At 35.8% G+C, this 18,510-nt stretch overlaps 1 protein-coding gene across 1 annotated transcript in view; it reads left to right on the top strand.

Moving 5' to 3' along the window:
- The window catches only part of KCNT2 (potassium sodium-activated channel subfamily T member 2), a 359,575-nt gene that overhangs the window by 307,705 nt on the left and 33,360 nt on the right, over positions 1-18,510 (top strand). The window contains 4 exon segments of the mRNA XM_049769750.1: positions 1,195-1,306; positions 12,515-12,616; positions 14,805-14,888; positions 17,702-17,830. Coding sequence (XP_049625707.1) covers positions 1,195-1,306; positions 12,515-12,616; positions 14,805-14,888; positions 17,702-17,830 — 427 coding nt within the window.

Raw genomic sequence — 18,510 nt, 5'->3', positions numbered from 1 at the left:
TAAAAATTTTGTTTGAATGTGTATAGTTTGTGTGTGTGTTTGTGTATTTGTTTTCAGGATGGAAGGAGGCAAATGAGAAGAAAAGTAAAGCAAGCTATGGGAAATGACATTTCTCCAGGTCCTTTGAGCTCAACTTTGAGAGTTGAGTATTGGCCTCAATTATTGCAATGAAATGCTATTTCAATTCAAAGATTTACTCATCTCATGTTTATTGCAATGAGTGCTGACATTTAAAATTGCATATTTTGAGAAGGTGGTGCTGTAGATCAAATTATCTCATTAGAGGAAGGACATTTATCATGTAAAATTTTCCAATCAAGTTGTGTTATTTTCCAAAAATTAATGTTTTAACCTGTTAAATCAAATTTGAGTTTTTTACCATGCTATATTATAAATTTAAGGAAGAACAGTATAATAAATTGCTACTTTAGGGGGATGGAAGTAATAGAACAGTGAGTAGGGCCTTATATGTGCCTTGTATGTGGCTGACCATTGTTTAATCCACCACATCCCAAATGGTGCCGAGAGCCTACCAAGAATGATTTCTGACCTTAGAAACAGACCCCTGAGTACTGCTGGGTGTGGCAAAGTAAAAGAAAGAAGAAAGGATGAAAGGAAAGAAGGATGGAAGAAAGGGAGGGAGGGAGGGTGGAAGGAAGGAAAGAAGGAAGGAAGGAAGGAAGGAAGGAAGGAAGGAAGGAAGGAAGGAAGGAAGGAAGGAAGGAAGGAAGGAAGGAAGGAAGGAAGGAAGGAAGGAAGGAAGGAAGGAAGGAAGGAAGGAAGGAAGGAAGAAAAAAAAACAAAAAAAAGAAAGTGCTGGTTCAAGCAAGTTTAGCATTATAGCACAGTGGATTAGTTATTTGCCTCCAATGCAGATGACTCATGTTCAATATCTGGCAGATATATGGTTTGCTCAGCACTGTCAGTATAAACTCTGAGCACAGTGTCGGTATTCTGTCTCAATGAGCCTACCAGATAAGGCCTAAAAGCCAAAAAAAAATTGGTTAAAATATTGTTTATAAAATAGCATGTAATTTTTCTTTCATGGTGCAGAACATTTTATGTGACACTGCCTGCTGTTGTAATTGTATGTGGTTTTATGCCTAAGGCTAGGAATCAGTCACTTGTAAATATGTTGTTATAAGAATACTGTATTGTATTGTAAATGTAATGCGTAGTTTTTCTGAAATGTAGGTTGTTTTCCAGTCTCAGTATTATCACAGAGCTCACTCACCCAGCCAACATGAGATTCATGCAGTTCAGAGCCAAAGACTGTTACTCTCTTGCTCTTTCAAAACTGGAAAAGGTAAGAATCCACATTCTTTAAGTAAGTTGAATTTGATTCTTTTGATTGAAATAAAAACTCTGAAAATTATTGATTATAGAAAAATGATGCCATGGGGCCAGAGAGATACACTAACAGGTAGGACATTTTCCTTGCACATGGCTGACCTGAGTTCAATCTCTGTAATCCCACGTGGTTCCCTAAAGCACCATCACCGTAATTTGTGAGAGCAGAGTCAGAAATAGCCCCTAGTATTGCCAAGTGAGACCCAGCAACGAAACAAGAAAGAAAACCAATGCCAAAAACAATAAAAAAGAAAAAAAGAATGGCTATAGAAAAAGAAAAGTGCTGGCTGTGAGAACCATTCTTTCAACATGGGTACTTGAGTAGGTTTGAGAAAGGATCAGAATAATTTGTATACTTGTATTGGACTGGAATTGGAGTCATGCCATGTGAACAGAAAACTGGTTGCTATTCTCTACACTGAGTATAGAAATAATAAATATTTGAATTCATTGTTTACTGGATATAAGAGAGATTTGATATTATCTTGGTTGATTTATTTTTTTGGTTTCATCTTTCAAAACGAAAGCTTCTAAGCCTCTCTTATCTGACTAGAGGTTATAAAAGGTTTTGTTTACCTTTGTATTTTTTGCCTGTGGGCCACACCCAGCAATGCTTAGGTTCTGGACTCAGAAAGGGTCTTGGAGAACATCTATGGCTCCTTAGATAAAACATGGCTACTTGCACAATATACTAAGGCTCTACTCCAGGGAAATTAATTTATTTTGAAAACCATGCTATCTTGAATCTTCTTGATGGTGACAAGGCAAAATATTTAATATATTTTCTAATTATTAAGAGAAGGAGTGCTAGAGTGGAGTTGAATCAACCAATGGTTTGGAAGTTATATAATCATGGAAAATTCTTTTATTTTTTTTTGTTTTTGGGCCATACCCGGTGACATTCAGGGTTTACTCCTGGCTATGCACTCAGAAATCGCTCCTGGCTTGGGGAACTACATGGAACGCCTGGAAATCGAACCATGGCCCTTCCTTGGTTAGCTGCATGCAAGGCAAATGCCCTACCACTGCACCACTGCTCTGGCACAATGAAAAATTCTTAATTAATTTCTTTCCATTTTATTCACTAAAACAGCCATTTTCTCACACCAAAGCTTTTAGGAATTTTGTATTGAAGTGTATTGATTTATGACTCTTTCTGGATTGTTCTTCATTTTCCACCTCTCCAAAATATTTGGAATTCTAACAGTCCTGTAATCTTATTTGGATAAAGAATCTTTCATCAAAGTAACTAAGTTAAAGTAGACCTTTGGGATGGTGTCTAATCCACTATGAATGAGTGAGTGAGTAGGTAGGTCAGTTCTTCCCTTCCATTCCTCAGAAAGAGCAAAGTGTCTACCATCTACCACTGCATTTCTCCTTTGTCAGCCACCCAAATTTATAAATTTTTGAAATAACAACTCAATCAAACATTGTTAGAAAAAACTCTTTCTTTCCAAGCAAATTAATATTGCTAGTACAAAAATGTAATTTTTATAGTTCTTAAAGTAATTATTTTTTAAATTTGTATTTGATATCCAGAGGAATTTTTGATTAAGAAGCTGATCTTGGGGCCGGTGAGGTGGCGCTAGAGGTAAGGTGTCTGCCTTGCAAGGAAGGACTGCGGTTTGATCCCCCGGCATCCCATATGGTCCTCCCAAGCCAGGGGCAATTTCTGAGTGCTTAGCCAGGAGTAAACCCTGAGATCAAAAGGATGTGCTCCCCGCCAAAATAAGAAGCTGGTCTATATTTTAATGTTTTAAATACATTGTAAAGAACATTTTCTAGAATTAGTTTTTAATAAAAAATTAGTGGATTCTTATTTTTCTAAACATGATTATTCGTATCATTGTATTGTGTCTACAAATGCACTTGTACTTTCACAAATGAGACCTTCAACTTTAGAAACACAGACAAGGTTTGAAATTAGATGCAAGCCATCTCTCAGACTTAAGAGATGAGCTTTTTAAGGGCATTATGGTGTTTCAAGGTTAGACTGCATTGACCTTGGTGGTTTTATAAGTGTGGTAATTAAATTGAGATATTATCCAGTAGCCCTTTTTTGCCAAGTGCATCAGTTTACCAGTGGTAATAGAATTTTAAGTCTTTCCAACTAGGTAGCTAATGTCTACATAGAAAATATGATAAACTGGTGAATCTGATTTCATCTTTATTTATTTCTCTCCATATCTGTGGACACTACCTTGAGATCACTGAGAGAGCAAAGCTTATTTGGAATTCCATTGTTAATGGCGTTTTCCAGCCTTTTATTCTGTTTGGTTAACTAATTTAAAAATACAATGATTTTCGTAAAAAATAGAAATATCTTCAGCACTGAGCTCTATATTTGTTACAAGCATAATGTGAAACTCATTCATGCCCAGGCCAGCATCTTCAACTGAAAGGAGCAGAAATGAACATTTCTGTGGACCAAGTAAGGGTTCAGTACATAATACTTTCAAACCTTCAGGGAAGATAGAGACAAGTTGGCCATGTGCCTATGAAGAACAGGGTGTGGCTTTTTGATGGACATCAAAATTTTCTCACAATACAGTCTATTACATGATTTTTCTTCATAATTGAAGAACTTATTAAAGCATATCAGAAATTGCATTATTTACACATATTTTGCTTTTTATTTGGTATTTTAAGAGAAAAACCTTTTAATATATAAACATTAGGTTTTTCCTTTCCTTTCTACACTGTCTGTTGTTGTTTGATGGTTAGAAATCCACATCTAGTTTAAATGCTCACAAAATGAGTTGTTGTATTCCTTGGGGGGTTCACATCTGTGGTTGCAGTATCTGGATACTCACTTGTGCTACATTCTGAGCATCATACACACTTATCTACAGTACTGGAACATACATAGTTTCTGGGCTTATGAAGCCAAACACTGTTGTGGTGTCTGGGAGGCCATGAGAAATATAGTAGGCATATGAAGTAAAGTCAGGGGCGTAACCACAGCCTCTGTTAGCACAGCAGCATCTTCCAACTGAGCTATTCCTTGGCCTCCTTTTCTGAACTTTTTCAGATGTTGTGTGCTAATGCTGCATTTTTTAAAGTATTTTATTTTTACATTATCACTGAATATTACTATGTTTCCCTATAGTATTCCCCAAGTTTGGTCACTAGTCCTATTGGATCACCATTACTCCTACAAAAATAAGCACATCAAACATCCAAAAAAGCCCAAGAGCTATTTTTAGATGGAGAAAAGATAACGATAAAACAAACAGCAGAGGATGACAAAGGGACAAAAAGAGAAATTTTCATCTCTTTCCTTTTCTTTTACTTACCCTGATTTGATAAATTTCACTTTAAAACAATATTTCATTTGTGCTTATGCACAGTTTATTTCAAAACCACTTCTTTTAAAATTGCTGTTGAAACTATCAGCATTCCCCAACGATGATCATAATTATACTTTAGCAATCATACGGTAATTGCACACTGATGGAAGAAGCAAAGTGATGAAAATGTGAGAGGAATCATGTGTTATAACAAACAAATATATTTAGGATTTTTTTCCTGGCTTCTGACACAGAGCTTAAAGAAGCCTTGGGATTTCCTGAATATAGGAATGTATTGGTTATTCAGACCTCTCAACTATTCTTGGTTTTTTGTTGTTGTTAACAGGATAGCTAATAGTAGGGAACTGGTTAGTTTCAGCATGAAAGCTAGTTTGTTACCAGATAAATTACCTGTATAAGAGCAGAAGGTAAGCACAAGTCATTGAGTTTAATCATGTGCCTAATGATTTAATTAATCTTAGCTATGCCTTAAGCCTTGATTAAAACTCTGAAAATAAGCATTAGAGAGCTTCCAGGTTGGTGCAGATATAGGTGGCCCAGGAGGCTGGCACATGCCGTTTTAAGGTCCCTAATCCTTACAAATTTGCCTGTGTATCTTTCCAAGTGCTATTCATTTTATTCACAGGGTTCAAAAATTATTTTTGTTAATAAAAACCCTTTTATTAGTTCTTTGAGCACTGCAAAATATTGTCAGAATAAAAGAAGTATTAGGAAGTTCCCATTTTTAATTTTAATTTTTATTTATTTAATTTGGTCACACCAGAAATATTTAGGGCTTACTCCTGGCTCTGAATTCAGGGATCAGAAATGGTAGGCTTAGCAGACCATATGTGCTGCTAGAGATCTACATGGGTCAGCTGCATGCAAGGTAAATTCTCTATATTATGTATTATTTCTTCAGCCCAGAAGTCCTAATTTGTAATTGGCTGAAAAGAACCATAATTAGAAGCTGCAATCAGAACAGGTGTCAGAAATGAAGCATTTTTGTGGGACTTGGTCCATTAAACCCTACGCTGTAAACCAACTCAATTTAATTCAAACCAGCATTAAGATGAATTTCAGACCTTCATTGTCAGATAATTGTTTTCAGAATGGAAATAACCATTCCTGATATTACTGTTTTTAGTCACCAGTACAGACAAATTATTATTTTTGGACTACACCAGTGGTGCTGAGCAATCATGCCTGGCTCTGTGCTCAGGAATTCTCCTAGCAGTCTTAGGAGACTATATGGGAAGGCTATTCCCATCTTGATGGGAGCTTTTATCTAGAATGAGTGTTAGAACTAATCAAATGCTTTCTCTGCATCTATTGATATGATCGTGTGGTTTTGAGTTTGCTTTTTGCGGATATGATGTATTATGTTGATAGATTTATGTATGTTAAACCATCTTTGTTTTCCTGGACCTACTTGTTCCTGGTGTATGACCTTCTTGATGAGGCATTGAATCCTATTTGCCAGGATTTTGTTGAGGATCTTTGTATATGTGTTCATCAGGGATATTGGTCTGTAATGTTCTTTATTTGCAGCATCAGTCAGGTTTTGGTATTAGGGTGATGTTAGTTTCATGGAAACTCTTTGGGAGTATTCCTGTTACTTCAACTTCATAAAAGAGCCTGAAAAGTATTGGTAGTATTTCCTCTTAAAAGGTTTGAAATAATTCATTAGTGAATCACCTGGACCTGTGCATTTTGGGGGGGGGGAAGACTTTTGATGACCATTTTAATTTTCTCAGTAATGATGGGTTAGTTTAGATATGCTAGATCATCCTGGTTTAATTGTGGAAGGTTATGAGTCCAAAAACATCCATTTCTTCCAGGTTCTCATGTTTCATGACATAGAGTTTCACAAAGTAGTCTCTAATTACCCTTTGAATCTCTGTAGTATCTGTAGTGATCTCCCCCTTTTCATTTTCTTATCCTGTTTATTAAATTTCTCTCTCCCCTTTTCTTTGTGAGTTTTGCTAAAGGTTTGTCAATCTTGTTTATTTTTGAAGGAACCAACATCTGCTTTCATTGAACTTTTTATTTATTTTGTTCTGTTCAGTGATTTCTGCTCTAAGCTTTGTTATTTCCTTCTGCCTTCCTATTTTTGATTCCTTTTGCTGATCATTTTCTAATTTTATAAACTGTGTCATTAAGCTATTTATGTAGGATGCTTCTTTCTTCCCAATTGTACTTGCAAAGCTATAAATTTTCCTCTTCCAATTTTGCTGTGTCCCATAAATTCTGATAATTTGTGTCTCCATTGGCATTTGTTTCCAAGAATGGTTTGATTTTCTCTTTGATTTCATCTCTGACCCGCTGGTTGTTCAGTAGTAAGCTGTTTAATTTTCAGGTGTTAAAGTTTTTCTTCTGTGTCTCTTTGTACTTCACTTCTAATTTCAGTGCATTGTGATCTGAAAAGGTAGTCTTTACATTTTCCATTCTCTTGATTTTATGAAGATATGCTTTATGGGTTAGCATGTGGTTTATCCTGGAGAATGACCGATGAGCATTGGAGAAGAATGTGTATTCATTTTTTGGGAATGGAGTACCCTATATATACCTACTAGGCCACTTTCTTCCATTATTTTTTTCAGAGCTAGTATATTCTTGTTGGGTTTCAGCCTGGTTGACCTACAAGGGTCACAGGATAGTGTTGAAGCCTCCCACTATTATTGTGTTACAATTGATGTCTTCTATCAGATTTGTCAACAATTGTATTAAATATTTTGCTGGTCCCTCATTGGGTGCATGTATGTTTAGGAGTGTGATTTTTTCCTGTTGTACCTTGATTATTACAAAATGTCCATCTTTGTCCCTTATAACTTTCCTGAGTCTAAAGTTTATATCATTTGATATTAATATGGCCACTCTATCTTCTTTAAAAGAAAACTGTTTTCTTGGATGCTTTTTATCCAACTCTGATTTTGAGTCTTTGTTCTCTTATATGTGTTTCTTGTAGGCAGCAGAATGTTGGATTCAGCATTTTGATCCATTTTGCCACTCATGTGTCTCTTAACTGGTGCATTTAGTCCATTGACATTGAGAGAAATAATTGTCATGGGATTTAAAGTCATTTTTGTGTAGAAGTTTGGTGTGTCTGTTGGTCTGTCTTGTCTTAAAGTAGACCTTTCTTTTTTTTTTCTTTTAAGGCTGGTTTCAAGTCTGTAAAGTTTCTGAGCTGTTGTTTATTCATGAAGCTATGTATACTTCCTTAAAACCTGAAAGTAAGTCTGAGTGGGTACAGTATTCTAGGTGAAGCACTCATTTAATTGAGTTTTGTCACTATATCCTTCCACTGACTTCTGACCTTGAGGATTTCTTGCGACAGGTCTGCTGTAAATCTTAAAGATGCTCCTTTGAATGTAATTTCCATTTTTTATTTTCCTTCTTTCAGTATTCTATCCCTATCTGTGGGTTTCATCATTGTGACTATGATTTGTCTTGGGTGCTTTTCTTTGGGTTTCTTTAGCTGGAACTCTTCACACATGCAGGATTTGGTAGTCTGTATTAAATCTTTAGCTCTGGGAGTTTTTTTGTAATAATGTCCTTGACTGTTGATTTTGCTGGGGATTTCTTTCCGGGGTCTCTGGAATTCCAATGATTCTTAAGTATTTTTTTCTGTTGAGTATATCAAAGATTCCTATTTTCATCTGTTCACATTCTTTGAATATTATTTCCATTGTCTGATTGCTTGTTTTAATCTCTTTTCCAATCTCTTCTGTTGTATGGAGTTGTTTTGGATTTCATCTTCCAATTCACTAAATCTGTCCTCAGCTGTGTTACTCTGTTGAAGAGGCTTTTCATTGAGGTTTTAATGTCATCTACTGAGTTTTTTAGACCTGTAGTTTCAGTTTGGTGTTTTCTGATTTCTCTTTGTGGTCTGTTAAGCTAGATCTATGCTTTCTTTGATTTTTTTCCACTAAACTTTGTTTGTTTGTTTGTTTTGGGTCATATCCAGGGGTGATCAGGGGTTACTCCTAGCTCTCTATTCAAAAATCACTCCTGGCAGGCATCATATATAATGTAGGATGCTGAAATTTAAACCACCATCTGTCATGGATTGGCTGAGTGCAAGGCAAATGCCCTACTGCTGTGCTAACTCTCTGGCCCCTCTCTCAACTCATTTGAGAAGCTACCTAGGTGGTTGGCACTTTTCGGGTCATTAGAGCTGCCATCTTCCTTTTCTATGCATGGTGTTGGCCTGTGTTGTTCCCCCTTTGTCACGCTTGTAGTGTGGTCTTTTCTATGTGTTACGGTTGGTTTCATAACCGTTAGAAGATGTTTGTGGCCTCAAAGTGGAGTGGCTGTTTCTCTCTGATTTCCCCCTTCATAGGCAGAGACCACCTACCTTGATGATATGGATGGAGACATTTTTCACTGGGAGCTTTTATAGCTGCATTGTGGAGGCAGGCATGGAACAGGAAACTAAGCAGGCACAAAGCAAGCAACAGGCCATTTTAAAAATGTCTCCTTTTGACAAAGCACATGGCAGGAATCAGGCTCCCCACTGCATGGGCAGAGACTGCCTACCTTGATGACATAGATGGAGATATTTTTTCACTAGGGTTTTTCATGGTTGCAGGGCAGAGGCAGACAGGGAACAGGTAACCAAGAAGGCACAAAGCAAGCGGTGGTTATTTTTAAAATGTCTCCTTTTATTTTAGAGCCTTTTTGTTTTTTGTTTATATTTAGCACAATCATTAGTGGGTTGGAAATAACAATAAAATTCCATATGTAGCTCATGAGACAGGATATAGGCAATTTAATGATGAGAAAACTGTATACAACTGGCAAGCAGCATCATTAAACTCAATGCATTTTATGTGTAGCATTCAGCCTCCAAATTATTCCAAATTAATTTGTCTGTTGTATTAATTTAAGAAAAGCATGAGATTAACTTTACACAGAGGTTAGCATTTATGGCTGGAGTTTAGATAAGATGTGAAAGCATCCTATTAATTAGAAATCTCAGGTTAGATATTTAAAACAAAAATATTGATGTTTATTTATGGAAAAGATGACTGGATTTTGAATTCTGTTACAATTACTAATTCCTGGCTTTTCTTAAAATGAGTCTTATTTTTGAAGTGTTTGATCTCATGTCAACTACTACATTTCCTGAGCTCTTTAGTTTCCTGTTTCTGCCACTGAGTTTCCTACATAAACCTACATACCATCTTAGAAGATCCTCCTACACCTCGTAACTACAACTACAATATAAGCACTACTACTCTCTGAGCCTAAATATGTGCAATTAAATTCCCATATTAGTTCTTCTGAAGTTAAGATTAGCATCAAAGAAAAAGAACAAAATTTAATAGCAAACTAAGGCAAGAGGAGAGAAGTCAAAAACATAGATTTCTATTTGGGTGGGGTTATTTCGGACACCCAGTGATGCTCAGGAGTTACTCCTGACTAGGCACTCAGAAGTCACTCCTGGCTTGGGAGACCATATGGGATGCTCGGGGATTGAACCGTGGCCCGACCTAGGTCAGCCATGTGCAAGGCAAATGCCCTACTACTGTGCCACCTCTCAGCCCCAAACGTATAGATATTTTTTCATTGTTTTCGGTGTCCCCTGTTAACCAGAAGAAGAAGCATTTGTAGGGATGATAATCCTTGAGATCCTTGAAGGACAAGATCTGGCTTAAGTGATAATCAGCTAACAAAGCATTAGAAAAGAAGATGGACCTAGCTATGTGCTGTCATCACCTACCATCCTGCTCTTTTCTCATCCATATCACAGATATTCAACCTTGGATTTTAGAAATTTCATTATTTTAGTGTAGCTATTTATGTCCACTGATGCTTAAGAGATTATGAATTTGGCTTCTCCAGCATGCTTATCACCTTTAAGAACTGTATTTGCCCTCAAACTCACAGAAAAACCTGTTTACATCTACAATGAGAATAACTAATTTAAGGGCCTTGAAAAAGAGCATCAAGGATAATGTGCTTTCTTTGCACACAGCCAACCCTGACCTTATCTATTGCATTATAGGTCTTTAAAACATACCATGAGTGATCAATGGGCTCAGAATCAGAAATACAATCTCTGAGTACAATTGCGTGTGCCCCTGCCAAAAGAAAAGAAAAAAAAAAGCAACATATTTTAGTCTTTTTTAAGCCACCTTAAATGTATTTTGGGAGTATAAAACATACATATAGGCCGTTTTTTATATGATAATATTTTATACATTTTTGTTTGTTTTTGGGTCACACCTGGCAGCGCTCAGGGGTTACTCCTGGCTCTGCACTCAGAAATCCCCCCTGGCAGGCACGGGGGACCATATGGGATGCCAGGATTCGAACCATCATCCTTCTGCATGGAAGGCAAATGCCTTACCTACATACTATCTCTCTGGCCCAATATTTTATATATTTTATAGAAAATAAACATGGCACTTGTTTCTAAATGTGAATATATACTGTGATGTAATAGATAAACTTGAAATACATTTTGTCTGCACTTTTGAAACCCATTCCCATCATCAAATGAGGCTTTTCTTTCACCTCAGTAGTCTCAATCAAACACCATCAATGTGGTAGTTAGTCCTTTGGTTCCTTAAAAAACACTACTGTAGAGCCTAGGCCTCATCTTTTTCAGGGAAGTAAGAGGTAAAGTTAATCCCCAGCAGCAGCAGCAGTAAAGTCAGACTCTTGGTTCATCTTCAAGACTCTCTTCTAATAGTGTCACTCATTTTATTCTTAACATGGGTTCAGGGGCTTTCCTCATCCTGGAGATCATGCTAATAGCCTTAACAGAAAACAGGGTCTTGCAAGTGAGGACAAATGTTTTTATTTTCTTAGTTTTGTCTGTCTTTCTTAATATATAAAAAATCTGGCAATTTAGGAAATTAGTTCTTTGTCACTTAAGTGCAAATTTAACCTAAATTCCTGAGAAACTTCTTTCTATTAAGAAAAAGTAATAAAAATGTAAGTTTTTTTTCTTTTTCTTTTTTTTTATTTAAAAAATGAAATTCATACACCGTAGTACATTTTCATTAGAACATATAGCATACAATGCTTTTTTTTTTTTTTTGTGGCAACTAATGTGGCTAGTGTAACTTAAAAGGCCAATAGAAAGCACAGAATCCTTAAATTTACTGATACTATTCCAGAGAATAATCAAAAGGTTTTTCTAGTTGCTTTATTAAATTTTGTGGCATTTATTTTTTTCAACTTGATTAAATGATTTATTGTCTTTGTATCTTTTATCCTGTCACCACAAATTATTTTTAGAAATATGTATAAGAAATAACAAAATTTCTGTATGAATAGGTTAAACTTCCTTCCACTTTGTGTATTTTAATAGATCAAGAAACATTGGAGTTAGAGTGGTAGCACAGCAGTAGGGCGTTTGCCTTCCATATGGCTTATCCAGGACAAGCGCGGGTTCCATCCCGGGCACCCCATATGTTCCCCAGAGCCAGTAGAAATTTCTGAGCACAGAGCCAAGAGTAATCACTGACACTGCCAGGTGTGCCCCCCCCCCAAAGAAAAGGAAAGAAAAGAAAAGGAAAAAAAAAGAAAAGAAATGTGATCATGAAAAGTAAAGAGATACATCATGTATAGAATTAAAAAAATTGTGTTCACAAATTAAGAACTACATTATAAGCATTAATTTTTTCCTATTTTGGAAAGACAGACTTAACATATGACATAAAACATTGATCACTCAGAGTTCAAGTTCAAGTGGGAGACATGTCTAGCATGTGCTAGTTCCTAAATTTAGTTTCTGATACCACATAGCACTCAAGCACTTCTAGGTGTAGCCCCTGTAGTCCCTCAGCATTGCAGGTGTGACCCCTATTAAAAAAATAAAATCTATGACACTCACAGTTTTTATTTCCAATTTTGAATAGAAAGAACGAGAGCGAGGGTCTAACTTGGCCTTTATGTTTCGACTGCCTTTTGCTGCTGGGAGGGTTTTTAGCATCAGCATGTTGGACACGCTTCTCTATCAGGTATGCTGTATTCCATTTTCTCTCTCCCATACTGTTACTGCATTAAGATTTTATTAGTGGCATAAAACACCAAGTATTTCTCGTGAGACTCAAATAAATATTACTCTGCAAGTAATTCACTTTTTTAGTTCAGATATTTAATAAAATGTGTCTATGAAATGTTTGTAAAAACCCTATAATTATCTAGAATAATAAAAATAATAATTATACAAAATAACATGAATTATTTTAGGCATTTTTTGAAACCAATGTCATCTAATTCTTATGTGACATTGTAATATATAAAATTTTTTTTCTAAGCACATTACAAGATTTAAAACTAAGCTAAGAAAAAAAACATACTAAATGGAAATAAAAAGATAGCACTCTAAATAGATTTTTGCTCTAGGTTTAAAATATGATATAAAAATCAAGGTTAGTAAAGTGATAAACAAGGGACATTTAGCATCTACTAATTCTTCTCTAATTTAAAAAATAGTTTAAAAATTTATAACTATGAGCATTTATATTTTTGTGTATTTAAGTGGCATTGCCATTTTATCAGTTAAAAATTTAATGGAGATTTTATTTTATAAAATGCATTTAAATATTTCTTTCAAGCTCTGCCAGAACCTGGTTGACAATAATATTTCATATTTTCAGATTCAAGTCATTACACAGTTTTTAAGTATTTCCATTTAAAACAAAAATGTACTTACTCATAGAGCTTTAGAGTATTGGGAATGTTAATCTCAATTTAAGCATTTGAATATATTGTGGTGCCTTTTTTTCCTCTTTTACATTATGTATTTTATGTACCCTCTTCTATCATGCTTGACTAAATAAGCTACTTCAAACAGAGTTAAAGCATTCCTACTGGCCTTTGGGCTAATTATGCCCCTGAGTTTGCCTCTAGCAATGTCAGGGACCATCTGCTCATGTCAGATGAGTGTAGGAACAAACAAGCAAAAGAGAATAAACACTGCTGTTGGCTCCAAAGTTCCCAGACACATTATCTGAATGCTTCATGAGGCAGGTTTCTACCCCCAAAACCAGAACCCACATAGAACCTGCTGATCCCTCAGAAGATCTGGAGGTGGAGTCTTGTTTGAAGAGCAGTGTTTAAACTGAAAACGTTTATATTAGTAGCATTTGATACCATTATGTACCAATGAATTTTAGACTCCCTATGTTTATAGTACAGAAAGATGCCATATGTTTGAATAAATTTCCATAAGAATAATATATAAGCTAAAGTATGAGGAAACTGTTCTGTAGTGTATAATTAGGGAAAGAGAAAATAGATTGGATAGAGCATTAGCCTTGATGTGGCCAAGCAGTGTTGATCTTCAACTCTTTCTTTGGTCCCTTGAGCTCCCCAAGAGTTATCTGGAATACATAGCTAGGAATAATCCCTGAGAACTACCAGGTAGGTCAAAAAACAATATTTTTAAAGTGTAAAGCAATATATTTTTTTCTCTATTTCTGTTCTATGTTTTTTGTAATAGAGATACAGGAATTTGTCCATAGCTACCACAATAATTTTAAACTAGAACAGCTTTCAAAACTACAATTCTCTATATAGTTTTTCCTGGATTCAGCTGTTGCACTTTATCAAGTCCAATTATGGGGTTAAATATTTACAATTTAGAACACTCCAAATTTTTACTATGGCATAACAAACATTCTTACAATATACTAAATAGAAAATTTGTTAACTCCTATTGCCCAGGAGTTAGCTCAAAGAACTAAAGAACTCTGTGGGAGGCCTTGGTATGATCTCCAGCACATTTCCCTGCCAACGTACTAGGTTTGACTGCTGAGTCCTAAACTATGTTGCAGGAATCCCAAAACAAAAAGTAAAATGTGTTGAAATGTTTCATTATAAAATTTATTTTTAAATATATTTTCTATTGTGTTTTGCTCATGCTTGACAATACAAAATCTCAAAGTGTTTTATCATGTCTAATAGAATCCATAAAATTTTATCTGAGTATATATTCTAGACTATAATTATATTCCTATTTCCTTATGAACAGCTTGAATCTTTGGTGTATTAGAAACTGGGAAAATCAGTTTTTATTTTATTTTTTACGGTCATATTACTATTTTATGAAAAGTAACCTTTTAGAAGTCATAAAATAGTCTGATATCTATATGTTGTTCTTATCCCATACACATAATAAATAGATATTTTTTTATGTTGCAGTCATTTGTGAAGGATTATATGATATCTATTACCAGACTTCTGCTGGGATTGGATACAACACCTGGATCTGGGTTTCTTTGTTCCGTAAGTAATAGAGTGGAATTGTTTGTTTGGTTTGGTTTGGTAACATTTTTCTTTTTGTTTTGTGAACCACAAATTAGCAGTTCTCTGGGCTTGTACCTGACTCTATGCTCAGGGACCAACCACTCCAGGCAGGTCTCAGGAGGCCATATATGGTGCTGGAGATTAAACCATGGTCAGCTGCTTGCAAGGTAAGTGCACTGCCCACTATACTACTTATTGTTCCAGCCCCTGGAGTGTAATATTGTGTGATAGAAAATCTAAAATTATTCAATAGTTAATGAGCTTTTAGGAATTGACTCTGACACATGCATTTTTAATATATGCTCAAAAATAGTACCTTGTTTTTTTATTTTTTTATATATTTTATTTTATTTAAACACCTTGATTACATATATGATTGTGTTTGGGTTTCAGTCATGTAAAGAACACCACCCATCACCAGTGCAACATTCCCATCACCAATGTCCCAAATCTCCCTCCTCCCCATCCAACCCCTACCCTGTACTCTAGACAGGCTTTCCATTTCCCTCATACATTCTCATTATTAGGACAGTTCAGAATGTAGTTATTTCTCTATCTAAACTCATCCCTGTTTGTGTGAGCTTCATGAGGTGAGCTGGAACTTCCAGCTCTTTTCTCTTTTGTGTCTGAAAATTATTATTGCAAGAATGTCTTTCACTTTTCTTAAAACACATAGATGAGTGAGACCATTCTGTGTTTTTCTCTCTCTCTGACTTATTTCACTCAGCATAAGAGACTCCATGTACATCCATGTATAGGAAAATTTCATGACTTCATTTTCCTGACAGCTGCATAATATTCCATTGTGTATATGTACCACAGTTTCTTTAGCTATTCATCTGTTGAAGGGCATCTTGGTTGTTTCCAGAGTCTTGCTATGGTAAATAGTGCTGCAATGAATATAGGTGTAAGGAAGGGATTTTTGTATTGTATTTTTGTGTTCCTAGGGTATATTCCTAGGAGTGGTATAGCTGGATCATATGGGAGCTTGATTTCCAGTTTTTGGAGGAATCTCCATATCACTTTCCATAAAGGTTGAACTAGGCAGCATTCCCACCAGCAGTGAATAAGAGTTCTTTTCTCTCCACATCCTCGCCAACACTGCTTGTTCTCATTCTTTGTGATGTGTGCCAATCTCTGCGGTGTGAGGTGGTATCTCATCGTTGTTTTGATTTGCATCTCCCTGATGATTAGTGATGTGCAGCATTTTTTCATGTGTCTTTTGGCCATTTGTATTTTTTCTTTGTCAAAGTGTCTGTCCATTACTTCTCCCCATTTTTTATGGGATTAGATGTTTTATTCTTGTAAAGTTCTGTCAGTGTCTTGTATATTTTGGAGATTAGCCCTTTATCTGATGGGTATTGGGTGAATAGTTTCTCCCACTCAGTGGGTGCTCTTGTATCCTGGGCACTATTTCCTTTGAGGTGCAGAAGCTTCTCAGCTTAATATATTTCCATCTGTTAATCTCTGTTTTCACTTGCTTGGAGAGTGCAGTTTTTTCCTTGAATATGCCTGTAGTCTCAATGTCCTGGAATGTTTTGCCTACGTGTTGCTCTATATATCTTATGGTTTTGGGTATGATATCGAGGTCTTTAATCCATTTGAATTTTACCTTCGTACATGATGTTAGCTGGGGGTCTAAGTTCAATTTTTTGCAAGTGGCTAGCCAGTTGTGCCAACATCACTTGTTGAAGAGGCTTTCTTTGCTCCATTTAGGATTTCTTGCTCCTTTATCAAAAATTAGGTGATTGTATGTCTGGGGAACATTCTCTGAGTATTCAAGCCTATTCCACTGATCTGAGGGCCTGTCTTTATTCCAATACCATGCTGTTTTGTTAACTATTGCTTTGTAGTAAAGTTTAAAGTTGGGGAAAGTAATTCCTCCCATATTCTTTTTCTAATGATTGCTTTAGCTATTCTAGGGTGTTTATTGTTCCAAATGAATTTCAAAAGTGCCTGATCCACTTCTTTGAAGAATGTCACAGGTATCTTTAGAGGGATCACATTAAATCTGTACAATGCCTTGGGGAGTATAATGATTTAGAACTGCTGACTTATAGCATTAAAAGTCATACTACTCACAAAACATCAATTTTCCAGTGTGTTCCTATTTGTTAAGAAATATGTATACTTTGTCCCAGTTTATTTACTGAAGTGATTTACTAACACTTCAAACATTTGAGTTGCAGAAGGGAAGAAATAATTTTACCACTTGTCTCTTAGTTCTAGTCTGATTCTGCTCCATTTCTTTCTCAGTATGGCTGTTACTAGAACTTCATTTGGAGCAAACTCTTAGGTGTTGCATAGTGCTTCATACTTTCAGATATTGTGCATAGGCTATTCATGTTCTTTAATTACCTGGTGAAACTGTTAACATTCAAAAGTCACCCCTTTTCCAAGTAGATCAGCCAGTTTTAGTGATTATTCCTGATGCTGTTTAGCTAATACCACTTCATGCGACTCCAAATTGACTAGTTAATTGTTTAAGTATGGGAGACTAAGATGCATAAGAATGAGATGCAATATATAATTTTAATATATAAATAAGCACTTAGGAAATTCTACTTTGAGGGCCCCAGGAATAGCTCCCTGTGTTGGACTGCATACTTTGCATGAAGGAGGCCTGGGTTCTGACCCTTGCACCACATAATCTAAGCACCACCACAGAATGACCCCAAGTGTCAAGCTTGAAGTATCCCAAAGCACCATTAGGTGAGACAGTGAAAGTGAAGAATAAGGACTGTACTTTTTAGTTCTAAAATTTAACGTGTTGAAATTTCTATGTGTTGCAGATGAAAATCACTGAGGATGATTTATGGATCAGAACATATGCCAGACTTTATCAGAAGTTGTGTTCCTCAACTGGAGATGTGCCCATTGGAATCTACAGGACTGAGTCTCAGAAACTTGCTACATCTGAGGTTTGGAAATAGCAAAATATTCTGATTTAATGTTTAATCTGATGAAATGCCTATCCTCATGTTAAAAACTAATTCCTTAAAAAATTATATAAGTAAAAAACTTATTGATGCTTAATGGCAATTCCCTGAAGCCAACAACCATAATATTTGTTTTAGTAAACAATAGTCAAAATTTCATAAAACATAGATGTTTAAGCTATTTTCCTAGAGTCTGTGCACAGGCTTTGGTCTCTGCCCTTTGTAGATCTAGAATTTTCCATTTCTGGAAGATTATACAGAAGTAAATTATTTCTAAGTGCTTTTATGATCCATCAGAAAAATTCTCAGGCAAAACAAATTAGTCTTCTACAATGCTCCTCAGCTTTACAGTAAGACAGTGAGGATAAACCTCATGATTAGAGGAGGAAAAATGGGTGGTACCAAGACCAAACAGTCGTATGATCTTTTGGTGGAAATAAAAAAATGATCAGACTCGAACACTAAAACAGAAATGATACCCAATCTACAACAAGATGTACAAGTGGGAAACAGTTTCACTAGCATTACAGGGCTAAAGGAGGGAGATATGGGATGCATACTGGGAACAGGGCTGGAGGGAAGACAACACTGGTGATGGGATTGCCCTTTATTCACTGTCACTATGTGCCTTCAATATTACTGTGAAAGATTTGTAATTCACT

The sequence above is a fragment of the Suncus etruscus genome, chromosome 3, assembly GCF_024139225.1.
Source record: "Suncus etruscus isolate mSunEtr1 chromosome 3, mSunEtr1.pri.cur, whole genome shotgun sequence".
NCBI lineage: Eukaryota > Metazoa > Chordata > Mammalia > Eulipotyphla > Soricidae > Suncus > Suncus etruscus.
This window is presented reverse-complemented; position numbering and strand designations above follow the sequence as displayed.